General features: G+C 34.9%; 1 protein-coding gene across 1 annotated transcript in view; it reads left to right on the forward strand.

Annotated features, from left to right (window-relative positions):
• pde10a (phosphodiesterase 10A) overlaps window positions 1-13,333 on the forward strand; it is a 174,518-nt gene that overhangs the window by 128,792 nt on the left and 32,393 nt on the right. Inside the window, exons 3-8 of the mRNA XM_073834265.1 lie at window positions 331-359; window positions 6,411-6,534; window positions 8,711-8,760; window positions 9,568-9,708; window positions 10,191-10,346; window positions 12,625-12,675. Coding sequence (XP_073690366.1) covers window positions 331-359; window positions 6,411-6,534; window positions 8,711-8,760; window positions 9,568-9,708; window positions 10,191-10,346; window positions 12,625-12,675 — 551 coding nt within the window. The remainder of the gene's footprint in view (window positions 1-330; window positions 360-6,410; window positions 6,535-8,710; window positions 8,761-9,567; window positions 9,709-10,190; window positions 10,347-12,624; window positions 12,676-13,333) is intronic.

Below are 13,333 nucleotides of genomic sequence, written 5' to 3' on the forward strand. Positions count from 1 at the left end.
TGCTCTGTTCGGCTCTCATCGGCCCAAACTGTGTGTGTTTGTGTAGGAGCTGTTGCAAATTTGGGTAGTGCAGGTTTGATCCTGTTTCTTGTGCTTTACTGTTTTTTCTTTTCTATTCTTTTAATAATGTATTTCATCTAATTAAAGACATAGCATAAACATAAATTAAATCAATCAATCAATAAATAAAATGCACAAAACTTAGGCAAATATGCGACATATAATAAGTAAAAATAAAGCATGCAAATGAAAAGACATTCTGTGACACTGTGTTACAATATATGCTTGCCTTCATCAGTTTTGACATGGTTTTCTTTTGTATTTTAACAGATGAGTCTTCAGCTAAAGATGTTAGCAGGGTAAGTGAGGCATCGCTTTTGTGTGTGTTTATGTGTGTTTCTTAACACTGTAAAGTCTATAAAATTAAATCTGTTTATTGAACCTTTAGACTAAATATATTTTTGAGAAAAATAATATATTTAATATAATATATTTCATGCATCAAGATATGCATAAGCAAAAATATACAATTTGGTGTAGTGTTTATATGGCCAAAATGTAAGATTACATTTTGATTACTTGTAATCTAAATCAGTGAGATTTTTATAACAGTTTAACAGACTTACATAAAATGCATATAAACATCAGTCATCACTTCATATCTTCCAGTAATATGTCTTAGATAGATATGTTAGATGCACAGTTTTATTATATAAAGTTGAGGTCAAAAGTTTACTTTTTTTTTTTTTTTAATACATTTAATTATTTTACCAAAATAAGAGGGATGCATGTTATGTTTTTTTTAGTACTGACCTGAATAAGATATTTTACATGTTAAAATATGTTAACATACAGTATATTAAACAAGAAAATAATAATTGAATTTTTTAAAAATGACCCGGTTCAAAAGTTTACATACTTGGTTCTTAATACTGTGTTGTTACCTGAATGATCCACAGCTTTTTTTTTTTTTTTAGTTGTTCATTAGTCCCTTGTTTGTCCTGAACAGTTAAACTGCTCGCTGTTCCCCAGAAAAATCCTTCAGGTCTCACAAATTATTTGGTTTTCCAGCATTTTTGTGTAATTGAACCCTTTCCAGCAATGTCTGTATGATTTTGAGATCCATCTTTTCACACAGAGGACAACTGAGGGACTCATATGCAACTATTACAGAAGTTCAAACGCTCACTGATGCTTCAGAAGGAAAAGTGATGCATTAAGAGTCTTTGAATTTGAAGATCAGGGTAAATTTAACTTATTTTGTCTTCTGGGAAACATGCAAGTATCTTTTGTAGCTTCTGAAGGGCAGTGCTAAATGAAAAAATTAAAAAATGACATTTAGGCAAATTAAAAAAAATGTACACATCTTCATTCTGTTCAAAAGTTTACACCCCTGGCTCTTAATACATCATTTGTACTTCTGAAGCATCAGTGAGTGTTTGAACCTTGTGCAATAGTTGAATATGAGTCCCTCAGTTGTCCTCAGTGTGAAATGATGGATCTCAAAATCATACAGTCATTGTTGAAAAGGGTTCAAATACACAAATACTGACAAACCAAATAATTTGTGGGACCTGAAGGATTTTTCAGAAGAGCAGCAGGCAATTTAACTGTTCAGGAAAAACAAGGGACTCATGAACAACTATCACTAAAAAAAAGAAAAAATAAACACAGCTGTGGATCATTCATAAAACAACAGTATTAAGAATCAAGTGTATGTAAACTTTTGAACAGGGTCATTTTTTATAAATTTTACTATTATTTTCTCTTGTGGACTATATGTAAATGTCTTTTATGTGAAATATCTTATTCAGGTCAGTACTAAATAAAAATAACAGGCATTTTGTATGACCCCTCTTATTTTGGTAAAATAATTAACATTTTGCAGATTCTGCAAGGTGTATGAAACTTTTGACCTCAACTGTATAATGCAATGCAAAAGCGTGATGTTTCATATCTGATACTCCCGTTTTAACCTTTTTTAGTGGTTTATAAAAAAAGGTTTATGGATAATCAAGTAGATCAAAACAAGCTGCTTCAAGTGTTCATCTTGAAATATTAGCAATTATATTAAATGGCCTTTTTACTTGCTAAAAAAAGTCGAATCAGTCGAATAACAGAAGGCATGTAGCAGATTGTGTACAACAGGTTTTTCAGCAAAGCTTTAACATGACGATTATTTGTAAATGTGCATATCAAATATGATACAGTAACAGTAGGTTTTATATGAAAACAATGTTACAAATAAAGTGGATTTCAGAGGGATTTTTTTAAGTAATATGTGACCCCTTTATTAAAGTCTGAACATTCATGCCAAAAGGCAGTGTGTCCCAAGTGGGGACAGTTATCAGGGGAGAAGCGCTCATGGAACACTTCAGTGAAAAGTTTCTGCTAATAATCTCTCAGCAACACACATACACACTCACATGCACAGACATATGCATACAGCTGCTAAATATGAAAGTGTCTGTTAAATGACAAATGACATAGAGAACACAAACCCTGTGACAAATTTATATGAGCAGAGGCAATGACCTCTTAATGAGATTGTGGCGGGTTGTGGAAACAAGGACTTTTTAGAGAAGGACAACAGGGACGTCGCCTGTCCTCAGTGCGTCACATGTTCGTCTGCATAAACAGGATGTGTAGGGAGCCGTTCCCGTGGGGGAGCACCTCACACACCCCTCGTCCACCGGCCCACTCTGACCTTTTACACAGGGACAGAAATAGACATCCTTTTAATAGAAATAGAAATAGACGTCATTTATAATTTGTAAAAGTTTGATTTAGAACTGATTTCTGTATTACACACAGACCACACATGGCCTCTGTGGTCTTCAGATTTCAAGTGCATTTTGTGAGAGTAAAAGCTACAGAATTCTGTATTCACTAGATATTCATGATTATGCTGTGTTCTTCTTTTGGCAAAATGTATTTTTCAAATTAATTTTATGGTCTAATTGTTACTGTTAACTACAACTTTTCCTTCATTAAATTTATAATTTGCTGTGTATTAATAGTAAGTAGGTATGGGGTAGATTATAGGATCTAGATCTAAAATATATATATATATTTAGAATAAGGCATTAAAGGAGATGTTCACTCTCAGTACAAAAATTTACAGATAATTTACCCCCTTGTCATCCAAGATGTTCATGTCTTTCTTCAGTCATAAAGAAATTAACATTTTAGGATTTTTCTCCAAATAGTGGACTTCTATGGTGCCCCCGTTTGAACTTCCAAAATGCAGTTTAAATGCAGCTTCAAAGGGCTCTAAAGCCAAGGAAGAAGGGTCTTATCTAGTGAAACGATCAGTTATTTTCAAAAAAAAAAAAAAACAATTTATATACTTTTTGTGAACATGCAAAGAAGATCAAATACTCAAAAGAAAAAAGGGTGAAATAGTAATGTAGGACGATTTCAGCAGAGCTAGACAAGACGAGCATTTGAGGTTAAAAAGTATATAAATTGTCATTAAAAAAAATGGTCGTTTTGTTAAATAAGACCTTTTTTTCCTCGGCTGGGATCATTTAGAGTCCTTTTAAGCTACATAAACTGCATTTTGGAAGTTCAAACTCAGGGGCACCATAGTAGTCCACTATATAGAGAGAAATCCTGAAATGTTTTCCTCAAAAAACATAATTTCTTTACGACTGAAGAAAGAAAGACATGAACATCTTGGGTGACAAGGGGGTAAATTATCAGTAAATTTTTGTTCTGGAAGTGAACTTTTCCTTTAATATGTGCTACAATAATATGTCCTTTTTTAATATGTCATTTAATGTATGCTAATAAGCAACTAGTAAATAGTGAGAACTGCTTCCTAAACTAAAGTATTATCCAAAATTTTAAAACGGTTCTATATAATGCATTGCAACAAGCTCAGTGGGGAAAAAAAAAAATTACCCAGAATGAAGGATAAAGACTGTCTTCAGTCTAATTAAATTGACTGTTTTACCCAGTATTTGTGGGTATCATTTAATTTTATGCTGTGTTGTTACTTGATGTTAAATTCTACTGATTGTAATGGTGATTTGAGTCTTTTGTGTGGACGAATAAATCTGAGTACCTCAAGATGAAATACAGAACCTTTCATTTAATTCAGTGGATCATCCAAAAATATTCAACTTTCAGCAAAAAAAAAAAAAAAAACTGCTATTTAAAAGTTTTTTTCCAGAAATTAATATTGTTAATAAGCAGGTATGTGTTAAGTTTATCAAAAGTGAGATTAAAGGCTTTTTCCTTGTTACAGCAATCTTCTATTTTAATTATATAGCCTACTTTTGAACGTTCTATTCATAAAAGAATTATGAAAAAAAGTATCACAGTTTCCACTAAAATATTAAGTTGTCAATGTTAAAAAATGTTTCTTGAGAAGCAAATCAGCATATGTGACCCTGGACCACAAAACCAGTCGTAAGGGTCATTTTTTCAAAATTGTAAAATTTCAAAAATAAAATTTCCATTCATGTATGTTTTGAATGATTTCTGAAGGATCATGTGACACTAAAGACTGGAGTAATGATGCTAAAAAAAATCAGCTTTGCGTTCACATAAATAAATTACATTTTAAAATGTATTAAATAAATGTGCTAAATATAAATTCTTATGATATAATTATTACTATGATTATATTATTTTAAATGATAAAAACATCTTACGTTACTGTTGTACTGTATTTTTGATCAAATAAATGCAGTATAGGTGAGCAAAGGAGACTTTTGAATGGTAGTGTATGTACACTATGTGACCTAAAATATGGACATCACCTTCTAATTACTATTTCATACACCCCTCACATTTCAGCTACCATTTTAGTATATCTTCTCAAGGGACAATACTATAGAAATGAAACTTGAATAAATTTTAGAGTAGTCAATGTGCAGCTTGTATAGCAGTACAGATTTATTGTCCCCTGAAAATTAATCAAAATACAGCCATTATTGTTAAAATAGCTGGGAACAAAAGTGAGTACACCCTAAGTGAACTTGTCCAAAGAGTCAATATATTGTATTAGCACCATTGTTATCTGACACTGCCTTAATCATCCTGGGCATGGAATTGACCAGAGCTGCACAGATTGTTGCTGGGATCCTCTTCCACTCCTCACAGAGCTGCTGGACGTTAGACACATGGTGCTTCTCCACCTTATGCTTGAGGATACCCCACAGGTGCTTAATAGCGTTCAGGTCTGGAGACATACTTGGCCTCCCCGACATCTTCACCTTCAGCTTCCTCAGCAAGGCAGTTGTCATCTTGGTGGTGTGTTTGGGATCATGTTGGAAAACTGCCGTTCGGCCTAGTTTCTGGAGGGAAGGCATCATGTTCTGCTTCAGAATGTACAGTACATAATGGACTCCATGTTTCCCTCAATGAACTGCAGCTCCCCAGTACCAGCAGCACTCATGCAGCCCCAGACCATGATGCTACCACCACCATGCTTGACTGTAGGCAGGACACAATTTTCTTGGTACTCCTCACCAGGGCATCGCCACACATGCTGGACACCATCTAAGCTAACAAGTTTATCTTACAGCCTCATCAGAACACAGGACATAGTTCCAATAATTCATGCTCTTGGACAGGTTGTCTTCAGCAAACTGTTTGTGGGCTTTCTTGTGAGCCAGCTTTAGATGAGGCTTCCTTCTGGGATGACGCCTATGCAAACCGACTTGTTGCAGTGTGCGGCGTATGATCTGAGCACTGAAAAGCTGACCTTCTACTTCTGCAACCTTTAAAGCAATGCTGGCAGCACTCATGCATCTGTTTTTTGAAGCCAGGTTCTGTACCTGATGCACAGAACGAGTGCTCAACCTTGTTGATCGATCCTTGCAAGGCCTGTTCCGAATGGAACCCATCTTGGAAATCCTCTGTATGACCCTGACCCCTGTAGTGTAACTAGGTTTCAGGGTGTTACTGAACCTCTAATAGCCTTGGCCATCTTTGTGGAGAGCAACAATTCTAATTCTCAAATCCTCAGAAAGTTCTTTGCCATGAGATGCCCTGTTGAACATCCAGTATGAGAGAATTGTATTTAAAGCACCTTATTTTAACTTCTAGGATAAAAACATAAACATGATGAATAGGACATTTGGCTTTGCATGGTTAAACAACATATACTGCTGTTCACTTATGGGTGTACTCACTTTTGTTGCCAGCTATTTTGACAATAATGGCTGTATGCTGAGTTATTTTCAGAGGACAGTAAATCTATACTGCTATACAAGCTGCACATTGACTACTCTAAAATATATCTAAGTTTCATTTCTGTATTGTCCCTTGAGGAGATATACTAAAATGGTTGCTGAAATGTAAGGGTTGTACTCACTTTTGTGAGATACTGTACTTCTATCTGTATTGTGTGGTATAAAGTGCATGTGTATGTGTATGTGTGTCTTTCTTGTGTCCAGCAGTACCAGGACACAAATATGCAGAGCGTCGTATATGAGCTCAACAGCTACATGGAGCAGCGGCTGGACACTGGAGGAGACAACAAACTACTGCTCTATGAGTTGTGCAACATCATCAAAACAGGTCAGAGCCTTTCTGTCTCATCCACACACATAAACACTCACAGAGCCCAAATGATCCTGCATGTTATGCGCTTCAGGTGAACGGTAGTCCAGCCATTCATAACACTTAATAACTCCTAAATAACTGTTCTTAATAATATTATCAAACCTTGTGTGTAAAATGTCACTGAAAATTGTATCAATTGGCAGACAGTGTACAGTTTTTGCAAACTTGCAATAAACATAATGTGTATATTAGGCAACTGTAATAACAAGCGTTCACACTGTCTGCATAAAGAGCCCAGTGCTGTGCAGCTGAAACATAAAAGAGCCTATAGAGAGCCTTACAGATGGAGGTGTAGTGAATTCAGGTTAAAAGGTCTAAGTACGGGTGTTCCCCATCGCTCTCCTCCGCACACACGCTGATGGAGCAGCGCTCAGTCTGTCACTTCCCATCCACCCACGCTTCATCTGCATGCTGCAGCACTGCAGAGCACTGGGATTCAGTCCGGCCCCCTGCATGTCTCACACACACCAACACTCGCCACTGCACACCTAACTCAAGCATGTGCGCACTACTTTTAGAAACTCACTTTTTGTTATTAAGAAGTGATATTTGGATATAAATTGTCAGAGGCCTTTTATACCTTGTTTGTTTTCAAACGATGGGTTATTATAGTTTTCTAAAACCATCTTAAAAAAAAAAAACCTGGTAACACTTTCTATGAAGCCTGTATTTATAATACATGATAAGGGTATTCTTAAGGCATTATGATGAATGCATAATGCATTATAAGAAACCTTATAATATGTTATATTATCTCATGAATAATCATAACAACAATTATAATACATTATAATACTTATGTATTTGAGGTTATAACTTTTAAGAGTATGATTATGTATTACACACAATGAACACCATATTAATATATAATGGACTATATCATATTACATTTATTTTTTTACATTTTATTTTGATGTTCCCCTTAGTCTATTGACTATAAGCAACTTTGCAACTTCATGTCAACTAACATTTCTTAGAGTTTAAGTAGACTTAGGGTAAGGTTAGGCTATAGGTAGAAAGTTCACATACTTGCAAAGTTACTTATAATCAGTTTGTTTGTTGGGGAACCATCAAAATACAGTGTTAGCATATATTTACCATACTACTAATAATAATTACTGCTAGCTGACATGCAGTTGGGTACCATCAAAATAATCAAACTGATCATATTACATATTCATCTGATCTGATACCTGATCTTATGGCTCTTTGATATTTTTTTATTATTATTATTATTATTATTATTATTACTTATAAGTGGTCTTTGTATGCTTTAAGTAAAGTGACATAAGTAAGATGGCAAGATATGAGACTTATAATACATTATAACTATGAGGAGTATAATCCATGTTAACTGAAGTGAATGCAACATATTCATTGTTATAAACAATCATACTCTTTAAATACTCTATAACACATTAAAACTGTTCTTATGAATACTCATGAGATGATACAACATATTATAAGGTTTTTTATAATGCATTATGCATTCATTATAACGCCTTAAGATACCCTTATAATGAATTTTAAATACAGGCTTCATAGAAAGTGTTACTAAAAAAACTAATAAAAATCACAAAATACAGCAATATTGAATAAAAATAAAAATGAATTCAAAATATTAATAAAAATCTCAATGGTTTTAAATAATAACTGAGGCACGCAGTATTCTGCCTATTTATGTCATAATTGATCGTGATTTTAAAATTTATGTCATATATTAAATCAGTTAATTGAAATAATTTCTGTAAATGTAGTGATATAGCTTAATGAGAATACAGTCTGGACAGTGCGGCTGGAACAACTGTTGTAAATACAGTATCTAGGGCAATTTTGTCATGTTTATTGGTAATTTTGCTCCTCCCTTTTTTTTTCATTGTTTTGTTCCTTTGGGGTTCTTGGATCTGCTTCAAAACCAAGTTGCATTGTATCTGTTAAAAACATTAGCCATATGTATTAACGCTTTGCTATTTATTTTCTTCCTAGAAATGCTATAAAGAGATTCAGAATCTGTGGGTGCATTTTGTCTAGTTTAATGTTTTGGGACTGTACAGTCATGTCTAACACAAAACATCAGTTTGTAACACTTTTTATGAGTTTTATTTATTTATTTATTTTATTTTTTCCCCAGCCACAAAAGCTGATGGATTTGCACTTTACTTCCTTGGAGAATGCAACAATGTAAGTATTTTCTGATATACACTTAACAAACAGTCAAAACTTTAGACACAGCTTAAGTCTTAAGTATTACTATTTTTCACATTTTAGAATAATAATATAGTAACTGCCACTTTGATTTAAGAAAGGATAAAAGTTGGAAATCATTTAGTGGCCATTTAAATAAATGGTTAAATGAAAGAGCTATTCTATATTTTACATTCGTCAAAGAAGCCAGCTTTTGCCCAGATGCTTAAATTAGGAACAATCTATAATTTGTCAACAAAATTTCTAAACACTGAAGCATTAGAGGTCTTTAGATCAAAAGGTTCCTAAGATCATGAGAAACATAAACAGGGCCGAGTGAGTGCAAACCTTTGATTGGTCATGTACATGTTCTGTTTGTCTCAAAATGGCCTGGAATTTCTATAGCATTAAAACACTTGAGACCCCTGCTATGTTCATTTCCTCTCTTTTTCCACTTGAGTGCTTTTACTCGGATGGCTAGTATTGTGACCAAGCATATAACACAGTTTGAAAGAGCGTCTCTTGTGCCTTTAATAATAATAATAACGTATTTAATTATTAATGTTATTTTCATTTTATACAACTGCCAGTTTTATTGGGCACTGCTTGTTTAAGTGTAAATATTTAACATCTTAAGACTGAATTTTACTTTTTTCAGGCAAGTGTTGTCTGTTAGCAATGGTAGTAACATTTACTGAGAGCTGTAAAGTACTCTAAATAGACAAATATTATAGTTACAGTGACCAGTCAGGACGTTTTCCTTAACGCCATGCTGTTTTGTCGATGTTGCCTTCTCTGTCACAGAGTTTATGTTTGTTCACTCCGACGGGGGCAAAAGAGGGGCTTCCTGGGCTCATCCCCTCTGGTCCCATCGCATTTGGGACCACCATCGCGGCTCACGTTGCAAAGACACGCAAGACACTACTTGTAGAGGACATCATGGGGGTGAGCCTATTATCTTACTATTTTAAAAGATCTTCAAAATCATTTCACTGAATGAATAATTCAATTAAATCTTACAAAGTAAATTCTTCTATTTCTTGTATTTCAGCAAATGCTTTAACGTTGTGTAGTTAATGAAATTACTGGGACTGTATGTGAGATGTGTCACTGCACTTACATCATGTCTACACTGGAAGTGACCAATAACGTGTCATGCCACATCCAGTTTGTCAGACACTGGGAGCAATTAAAATGCACGTCATCTTGAATGTTCACTAACACAGACCATTCAGCTGTAAGCTTGAGGCTACACTTTAGAAACATTCAAATGACAGTTTTGGAGAATCAAAGACATTTTACACATATTGCTTACATTCTTAGATTAGGAGTGTTTAAAGAACAGCACATCCAGTGAACATATGAATATATAAACTCCTCCCCCTGGACTGGCCTGAATCCCTGTGTGCTCTTTTTTTTTTCTGCAGGATGAGAGGTTCCCTCATGGCACAGGGCAGGACTCAGGGATTCGTGTACATTCTGTTTTGTGTCTACCCATCCTCACCGCCATCGGAGACCTCATCGCTATCCTGGAGCTGCACCGGCACTTGGGCAGAGAGCCCTTCAACCTCAGCCACCAGGAGGTACTCTAAGGGAGAAAGTGCTGGTATTTGTTACATGTCTACCCATGTCCCTCTGCTCTCTTTGTCGTCAGGACTAGTAAAGACACATTCTAGCATCTGTGGGATGCTTCAGTTACCACATTTAATATTTTGATGAATAAGAAATTCTCATGGAACTTTACACTTATTAGTGTAATTTTTTACTTCACAATTGTGTGAATGAAAAATGGACTGATACTGAGTCTGATTTCAGTCCATCCATTCAGATAAACCCACCCTTTAGCTGGCGAACTGAGGTCAAAAGTTTACATCCCCCGTTCAGAATTTGCAAAATGTTAATTATTTTACCAAATAAGATAGATCATACAAAATGCATGTTATTGTTTATTTAGTACTGACCTGAATAAGATATTTCACATAAAAGATGTTTACATATAGTCCACAAGAGAAAATAATACTTGAATGACCCTGTTCAAAAGTTTACATCCCCTTGATTCTTAATACTGTGTTGTTACCTGAATGATCCACAGCTGTTTTTTTTTGTTTTGTTTATGAGTCCCCTGTTTGTCCTGAACAGTTAAACTTCAGAAAAATCATTCAGGTCCCACAAATTCTTTGGTTTTTCAGCTTTTTGTTTCTATTTAAAACCTTTTCTGCAATGACTGTGTGATTTTGAGATCTGTCTTTACACACTGAGGACAACTGAGGGACTCATATGCGACTATTACAGAAGGTTCAAATGCTCACTGATGCTTCAGAAGGAAAAACTATGCATTAAGAATTTGAAGTTCAGGGTACATTTAACTTTTTTTGTCTTCTGTGAAACACTATATTCTGTAGCTTTTGAAGGGCAGTACTAAATGAAAAAATATGATATTTAGACAAAATAAGAAAAATGGTTACATCTCCATTTTATTCAAAAGTTTTTACTCCCGTCTCTTAATGCACAATTTTTCCTTCTGGAGCATCAGTAAGCAGGTGAACCTTCTGTAATAGTTGCATATGATTTCACAGTTGTCCTCAGTATAAAAAGATGGATCTCAAAATCATACAGTCATTGTCATTGGAAAACCAAATAATTTGTGGGACCTAAAGGATTTTTCTGAAGAACAGCAGGCAGTTTAACTGTTCAGGACAAACAAGGACTCATGAACAACTATCAATAAACAAAAAAAAAACACAGCTGTGGATCATTAAGGTAACTTATTATTAAGAATGTAAACTTTTGAACTGGGTCACTTTTTTTTATAAATTCAACTATTATTTTTTTCTTGTGAACTATAAGTAAACATCTCTAATGTGAAATATCTTACTCAGGTCAGTACTAAATAAACAATAACATGCATTTTGTATGGTCCCTCTTATTTTGGTAAAATTATTAACATTTTGCAGATTCTGAAAGGGGGATGTAAACTTTTTGACCTCAACTGTACTGTTGAATATTTTTATTCCTGGTCATTTCAATAGGAATTTATACAATCTGGAATTTCACGTAAGGGGCAAAAGATTTCCCCACGCAGCAGGTCTTTTGTGAAATCACCACGTTGACCAACAGAAATCAGCTTGTTTTAAAAGTGACTTCTGTATGAGCTGTGGTTCATGCATCAATGAACCTTTTTTGACCATGAAATTCCACCGAATTTTCTCTAATGTGACAGTGTCGTAAATGGCTGGTCCTATGGTACAGATCTTATGCCATCTGCCAGTTCACAGTACATTATAAACACAAAGTACAGTATAAAATGTTTGATTCGTTCCTGTAAATAATTCTGTTAGTGTTATTTCATAATTTTCATGACTTTACTGTTATTGTAAAACAGGGATGGGCCACTTCCTCCACAGAGTTTGTCCTGCAGAGTTTGGCTTCATTCCTAATCAAACACACACCTTGTAATATTAAAGTTATCATAAAGACTTAGGCTATGTCCAAAAATGCCCCTATACGCTTAAATGGTGTCTGAACACATAGTGGACATTACGAAGCACACTCATTTAATCCCATAATGCACCTTAATAACTAATGTACATTAGCGGCTTGCCACTAGATAATGCGCATGCACAGAAAGCATCATGGTAAATGAATTCACTAGGCTATGTTTGTGCAGTAATGTCCTAACTTAGCAGGACAGTGACTCTTGACTTTAAGAGTTACTCATTTCAGCTGTAAAATGTAGAAAATACTACTAATAAAGAATATGTAATTGCATTCACACTTACTGTCAGGTACAAGGAACTACAAAGTTTGTTCATAGAGTGCTCAAGATATTGTGTCTTTGACTAAGTGTACCTTGTTTTTTAGGTTGCAACAGCAAATTTGGCCTGGGCCTCTGTAGCCATACACCAAGTCCAGGTGAGTACATTTAAGAAAAACAAAGCATTGCTTGTTTTTGCAGTTTGACAGTTAGGTGTCCTGTTGCATAAGGTGTTTGATTCTGTTCTACACACGTGTTTTGATTTCTGTAATCCACTGTGTACATGGACCAGGCTGCAGGTGGGCCCAGTGTAAGCAACCAGACCACACATTAAACACACCCTCGTCTCAGGAGGAGCAATTAATGTTTGTACGTAAATGGTTGTTCGCTGTGAATGACACCACTCTGGGTTTTAATGTCCCTGTGCATCACGGGGCTCTGTGGGAATAACTCTCACTGTGGGACACAAACCTTCTCAGAAGTTAGGGAGCCATCAGAACATGGCAGTTATGAGCAGACAAGGAGGAGCATAAGTAACACATTTTAGGGCTCAGATGCAAGATACTAAAGGGCAAAAACACTGCATTTTTCAGATTTTGGGCTTTTTTTTTCATAAAGTATTTTTTTCAGACTTTTGGAAAGAAACATTCAAAACACTTTTTAAGCTTTTCTTTTATAGCACTTTATCTATTTGTGTCTATAGATTTCAATTACAATGCATATCCTTTACATTTTTCTCAAAATGTGATTTTTCTTTTGCACTGAGCGGCAAATCTCCACTTCAGCTGCAATTACTTACACCAAACTTTACGGTTT

This window comes from Garra rufa, chromosome 2, assembly GCF_049309525.1.
Source record: "Garra rufa chromosome 2, GarRuf1.0, whole genome shotgun sequence".
Taxonomy (NCBI): Eukaryota; Metazoa; Chordata; class Actinopteri; order Cypriniformes; family Cyprinidae; genus Garra; species Garra rufa.